At 57.1% G+C, this 6,882-nt stretch overlaps 1 protein-coding gene across 1 annotated transcript in view; it reads left to right on the forward strand.

Moving 5' to 3' along the window:
- The window catches only part of MYH11 (myosin heavy chain 11), a 127,579-nt gene that overhangs the window by 55,141 nt on the left and 65,556 nt on the right, over window positions 1–6,882 (forward strand). The window contains exons 5-7 of the mRNA XM_045286010.1: window positions 698–718; window positions 2,796–2,888; window positions 5,820–5,883. Of these exons, the coding sequence (XP_045141945.1) occupies window positions 698–718; window positions 2,796–2,888; window positions 5,820–5,883 (178 nt within the window). The remainder of the gene's footprint in view (window positions 1–697; window positions 719–2,795; window positions 2,889–5,819; window positions 5,884–6,882) is intronic.

The raw sequence follows: 6,882 nt of genomic DNA on the forward strand, positions 1-6,882 counted from the left end.
CAGCATAAGAGCGAACACTTGACACCGTAATAATGACTAGTCTTTATCCCATGCACACGATGCGCCAAGGAGCAGGTAAGCGTTCTCCTGCCAACCGAGAGGCTGGGGCTTTGGCACGACTCTGCAGGAGAAAGACCCGGAGACTTCTCCTACCCACCCCAGCCAGAAACCCCTCCAGGAGCCCCTCTCCGCTGTCACACGGGGAAGCTGACGCCCCACGATGCCACTGCCCATACGCGGGAGGATGATTGGGTTGCAGACACAATTTCATCCCAGATGGGCTTGAAAGGAGCCCGTCTCGAAACCCAAACCGAACTCACCAGTCCACCGCCCCCTACAGGCCAGAGGAGGACTGCGCCTGTGGGAGGTTTCCGAGGCTGTAACTCCATGGGAGGAGAAAGGCTTATCTTGCTTCCTCGGCAGTGGCTGGTGGGTTTGAACTGCTTACCTTTTGCTGAGCAGCTCAGCGGGGCTTCTTCAAGAGCCCATCTCAGCCCTTGCACTGACAAAGGCCTCTGAGCTATCTAGACTGCTAAGAAACCAGAGGCAGGGACAGCTACCCGCAGAGGGAGAGCGAAGCGGCCGAGAGGAAAACAGACTGGGGAAGTGGGCTGGAGGCGTGTGTTCTTCGGGCCCTGAGAGGTGCGTGACTTAAATAACCCCGATGTTTGTTTTGTGCTGTATCGTCCAACCACAGCAAGGCCCATCTTTGGCTTACGTGAGTAACGGAGGGTGTTTTCTGGGTGCGTGTGGGGGAGGCATGGAGTGTGTTCAGGTCTGCATGTCCCCGTCGCACCCACTGAGCCCCGTAGCTGATGGTAGACCGGGGCTGGCCCCCGAGTTTCACAAGCCCGGTCAGCACATGCACCACAAGACTGCCCCGTGGGTGTCCAGTGCCTCCCGGAGTGAGGGACTGGGACATCCGCCACCTGACAGCCTGGAAATGTAGGGGCTGTCCTACAGCCTGGAGGAATGGGTGTTCCCCAGTTCAGGACAGATCCCTGCACCTGCCACGGATGGTCCACCAACGGCAGCGACCTGAGACATCTGTCCCCTCCGGTTGAGCGTGTCAGGACTGTTGACCCCCCACACTTCCCTGGCTTTCCTGGTGGGCGGGGGATAGCACAGTTGTGGGATGCTTCCCTTCATCCTCCCTGCCGTCACCCTTGAACGTCTGCCCCGGCCTTCTCCCCGGCGCACAGTGTGACCTCATGCATGTGTGTGCAGTGTGCATCTGTCTTTTGCATGCCGGTTGCTTGATCTGAGTCTCCTGAAACACACAGTAAGGTCCCAGCTGCACGACCCCCGAATGGGTCCTGCTTGAGGGGCTGGGATGCAGGTCTCAGCCCTGGGAGAGACCCTCGGGGCTGCCCACACTGCCGGGACGGCCACCTTCAATCTGGCTCAGATGCTGGGCCGCAGTGCCATGAGGGAGGCCCCTTATTTAGGCTCGGCCCCTGTATGACCTTGGCTGAATCACCTAACTTCCCTGCCAAGTCTCCCCCTTGTCCCTCGTAGAAGGATGAATATGAAGTAGGTCCCTTTTGACCTATGTGTTCCACGTTTCAAGGTCTCCTGAAGGACCTTTGGACCCCACCAGCTGGAATTGCCATTCTAGAACGAGGACATTGGTGTGGATGGGAGGGATCCCTTCTATTCTACCACTAGCCGAGAAAAGCCCAGAGCTCTCCTAAGTATCTGCTAAGTCCCAGTGATGGGGGGCTTCCCGTTGTGGCCGGGACTTCCGTGAGGTGTCGTTTTTGCTCTTCCTGTCTCGGAGAGCTGTCAAGGAGGAGGACACAGGTGGAATGAAAAACACAATAGCAGCCTCCTGTTTTGAGCAAGAGCCACCCAGGATGCCCTGCTGATGTGTCGAGGGTCTAGAGGAATGTGCTTCCCCTCCTCGCCCCCTGTGGATTTAGACCCCTTCCAGGCTTCTGTTGCCCCCAACCCTGCTGCCCACAAGTCAGCACTCAGAAAGGCGGGGAGAACAAGACCACAGAGGAGCCCTGGAGGAAGAGCCCGGGCGCGGAGGCCTCTGGGCCAGCCCGCAGCCGCCGTGGTTTGGGGATAGAGAGAAGCAGCTTGTTTGCTTTCCCAGCATGGCTTAACCTCGTCAGCCCTCTCTGCTGCCATGATTAATCACGTGACCGCATTTGTGTCCAGGAGGCCGCCCCAGAGGGGCCAGTGGGCTAGCTGTGTCCCGCCTCCGCTGTGTTTAACCCGATGGGTAGAGCTCGGCAACCTGCTTTGAAGCCTTGCCTTGCACGGCAGTCCTCCAAAAGGAACCTTATGGGATTTGCACGTTCCTTACTTCGACTCTGTGAGAGACGTCAGAAAACCAATCCTGGGAAAGGACAAAGTACCACTGGAACACACCCACGCAAGTGATCAGGAGAAGGATGCTAGTGGCTTAGCCTGAAGAAGGCTGAGCACGTTACACATGAGCCGCACCAAGGGGGCCAGACCCAGCAGGGCAGGTTGCACACTGCACAACTTGCTGCGGCGTGCAGTGCGCCTGTCCTGAAGGGCACGGCCGTGTGTGGCAAGGTGAGCAGGTGCTGGTCTTGGGAAAACGGTCCTCTTAGCTGTCGTTGACTTGGCCAGTTCCTCCTCTTTTGAAATCCTCAGATAGAGCTGACCGTTAGCTTCAGACTCTTTCTCGCTTGGGCAGGCCAGGGCATAGGATCGGAGAGAAACGGGGTTAAGGGCAGTCTGGTGACACCGTCAGTCTCGGGCAGAGCTGTCGGGACCCGTGTCGCTGTCTCCAATGACGGGGTGTGAATGACTTTCAGGGCGAGCTGGAGAAGCAGCTTCTACAAGCAAACCCGATTCTGGAAGCCTTCGGCAACGCCAAAACCGTCAAGAACGACAACTCCTCCCGATTTGTAAGTAGCGAAGCCACGCGGGTTTTCGGGCAACGGCTTATTTCCAGGGTGCCTGGTCCTTGGACTCTGTCTCCAGCCTTGCCTTGACCTTGGCCAGGGCTCCTGCCACTCACTCACTCTCTCACTCACCCTCTCACTCACCATCCACGGAACAAACACCCATTGAGCGTGTGTCGTGGATCGGACAGCCTGCATTTGCTCCTTGCAATTCACTCATGACATCGAGCACTTCCTCTGTGCTAGAGGTCCCTGAGTGGCCTACACAGGTTGCCAGAGGTTGGCAGTTCAAAACAGTGGTGCCTCGGGAGAAAGGCCTGGCAACCTGCGTTCACATGACAAGCACCTTGGAAACCCTGGGGAGCACAGTTCCACTCTGACACCCCCAGGGTCGCCACAGGGCAGCATCAGGACCTACTGTATGCATTTGTGCTGGGGGCCACATTCCACTTTTATTCGCTCCGTTCATGTTTACCCAGCAGCACCCCTGTGTTCCAGACCCAGAGCTAGGCTTGGCGAGTGGAGGCAGATGGTACCCATGTGGTTCCTGATGGCCGGGGTGACAGACTGCTATGGGAGCAGCCATCGTCCGTGCCTGCTGCTCTGGGCTCCTCACCCCCTCCCCTTTCTCATGCACACTAATGGCCGGGGGTGGGAGGCAGGCTCCGTGACAGCGGTGAGGGATGACAGGTAGACGGAACTCCTTTATTGTACAGAACGAGTGGTGGCCTCCAGTGGAGGTTCAGGACGACATTCTCACAGGCACAGTTCTGAGGAAAGATTCCAACTGCATGGCAGCAGCGAGGGGCCCCATTAGACGTGTGGGTACCTCTCAGAGCTGCCCCTCACTTGGGGTGAGGTCTTGTGAAAACACCCTTGTGGAAACCCTGTGCTGAGTCACCCGAAGCTCTGCATGCTCCCACAATGGCCCTTGCCCCTCTGACCCGAAGTCGTGCCCCCTTCCCTGTCCTGAACCGAAAGGCCTGGGTAACATTACCCACTGCAGACGTAGAACCATGCTACCACCTCGCTGTCAGTCTATCCCCCTACAGTGGCTGTGAGTGCGTCTTAGCAACAATGATAGTGAGAGGTCACCTGGTTGACTTGGCATGTCACCAGGGATGAGCAGTCGCTCTAAGTGGATGTCCCATTGGGTCCAGTCGAGCCAATAAAGCACAAGGGAAACCCTCCCTGAGACAGGTGGACATTACAGACTCAGACAAACCAAAGGCCACGGAGTGGTGCTTTCTACTGCTACCTGTAAGGTCACCATGAATCCGAAACCTCCAATGACACTGCATGCAGAAGGATGTCCCCTGGCATCGGGAGGAGCCGTAGAGCCATCTCTGAGAAAGATGTGCATCTCACCCAGGTAGCACACGGTGTCTGTGACAGCTGCAACCACAGATTGATGCAAGGCTTGGCTCAGGCTACGGGGATGGCATTTTCCAAATGGTAGCCAACTCCTGTTTCTCCTCCAGGGTTCAAACTCACTCTCATTAAGTCAATCCCAATTCACGGTGACCCTACAGGACGGGGTAGGAGTGCCTCTGTGGCTTTCCTAGACTGCACCTCTTTAGAGGAATAGAAAGCTTCCTTTGTCTCCCGAGGAGCGACTGGTGGTTTCGAACTGCTGATTTTGCCGTCAGCAGCCAGTGCCTAACCACTATGCTACCAGGGCTCCTCCCCCATGGTATTGTATTTCCATATTAGAACAGCTTTTCCCCCAGAATTCTTTGGGTGTTTATCTAAAACAGGGTTGGGTCTGGACTCAGGTAATTTGCCTGCATGAATGTCAGGTGGGACATTTGAGAGTTGTACGGGGCATGAGTGGCGCAAGGCTGTCCAGGGTTCTGGATGAAAGGCACCGCTTCCTGGGCCCCTGCTGCCGAGTGCCAGGAGCTATACCACCTAGTGACAAGCAAAGCAACCCCTCCCTGAGATTCCCAAACCACGGCAGTGGGGCGTAAGCCCTGCGTTCCAATAGCTCTGTCCATTACAACCTCTCTGGCAGGTCGTACATGAGAGACAAGGCAAGACAACCCCCCACCCAATGCAACTGCCCTCCTACCGGTGCCTCGCCACGTCATGGGGGTGGAAGGGAGAAAAGATACGGCCCTTGGCCCATGGCGTGTCTTGGCCAGTTGGCTTTCTGTTAAGTCGCAATGTCTGTGGCCAACGCCCGTTCTTCCACTGCCTTACATGCATGGGGATCAATATGAGGGGGTTCTCAAGGCCTGAGCAAGCATGGGCATCCTGTGCACCCAGGATGATGCCCCTCAGCACATTCTTCAGGGTGGCACAGGAGGGACGCAGCCTTTGTTGCCTACTGCGAAGCCCCGTCGCCAGATCTGGGACTGGCTGGTACTCTGTTTTCTGGTTCTCCTTAGGTAGGGAGCAGGTGGACTAGCCAGAGTGGAGGTACCTGCTGACCCCCAGGGCACCCCCTGGGGCTTCCTCCGCAGGGCCTGCTGGGACAGTGTGGCCTCTCTGTCCCAAAGGAGGAAGGAGCAGCTTCACACTCAGCAGCTGATGTGCTTGGGCCTGAGGGGTTGGGTCAGGGATGGAGGAAGCCACCCAGCCATGTGAGCCCAGGAGATGCGCCTCCCTTCTGGCTCTCCCCCTCTGGAACAGGGCTGCCCTGGGCAAGCCACTCCACCTCGTTTACTCCTTTGCAATGGGAGAGCCTGGGGCTGCCGGGAACTGTGTTTGCTTGTGAGGGTGCTTCACAAGCGCCCCCCACCCACACTCTCCCTTGCTCCGCAGTTATTGCTTCTGTTCCTGACATGATGGCCCCTAAGGTTTGGACTGTTCACCAGGCTTCTTCTCCCCCACCCCCAATCCCCTCTGATGCACCCCCCACCCTAGCTTGTAGTGTCGTGCTAAGGGGGCCAAGGGTGGGCAGCAGAAAGTGACCTGTTTTCCCGTTGGCAGGGCAAATTCATCCGCATCAACTTCGACGTCACCGGTTACATCGTGGGAGCCAACATCGAGACCTGTATCCTTTGGCCTGGGCCACGTGGGACTTCCTGCCCTAACTTCCCACCTTACGCTGTTGCCCAAGAGAGGCAAGGCAACGGGCAGAGAAGCCGCCCTTCGCTCTCTGCCTCTCAGCTTCCTTCTAGAATCATCTCCTTGGAGGCCGTCTTCCCCTTAACAGCAGACGTGGTAGGGTAGTGGTTACACACATGGGAACTCCCCGGTGTGAACGGCTTGGATCTGATCTCGCACGGACCCCTTCCTAGCCGAGTGGCCTTGGCCAGTTTCTCAACCTCTCTGTGCTTCCTGGGTGGTGAGAGGATGGACGCGGCCCTCGCGGAGTCCTTGTGGGCAGACACGGAGTGAGAAAGCGCTTTAGGGTGGTGCCCAGGACAGCACGGACTGGTGACGTTGAAGTTACTACGCAGCCTTTGTCTTCGTGTCTCAGTCACTAGTCAGTGACAACTCGGGGAGACTCCCCTGGACATTCCAGTAGGACTGGGCTCCGTGGCGTTTCCAGTGGCTGATTTTTTTTTTCTGTTAAACTCAATCGCCAGCCTTTTATCCTAGTGCATCTTCGTTTGGAAGCTGCACTGGAGTCTGGTCAGCACCATTACTACCCACAGGTCTCCTGTGACCAGCAGGTGCATGGGCAGGAAGCAGAGCTGCATCTCCCACCTCTAGAAAAGAAACAGGCTCACCGTCGTCCCGTCCATTCCAAGTCAGGGTGACTTTGTTCCAACCCACAGTGACCCCAGAGGGCAGAGTAGAATGGCCCCTGTGGGTTTCCGAGACTGTCACTCTTTGCAACAATAGAGAGCCTCGTCTTTCTCCCAAGGAGCACCTGGCCGTTTCAAACTGCTGACCTTGTGGGTGCAGCCCAACAAGGAACTCGCTACTCCTCCAGGGCTCCTGCGTCTCCTGCACAAAAAGGGAGAATTGTATCCCCGGCCCACCGCTGTCCCTGCAGCCCTCTCGGGAGACTGTTTCTGTGTTTTACTGCGGGAGTTTTAATGGG

The sequence above is a fragment of the Echinops telfairi genome, unplaced genomic scaffold (genome assembly GCF_000313985.2).
Source record: "Echinops telfairi isolate 266 unplaced genomic scaffold, ASM31398v2 ScPeMD7_5;HRSCAF=22, whole genome shotgun sequence".
Classification (NCBI taxonomy): Eukaryota; Metazoa; Chordata; class Mammalia; order Afrosoricida; family Tenrecidae; genus Echinops; species Echinops telfairi.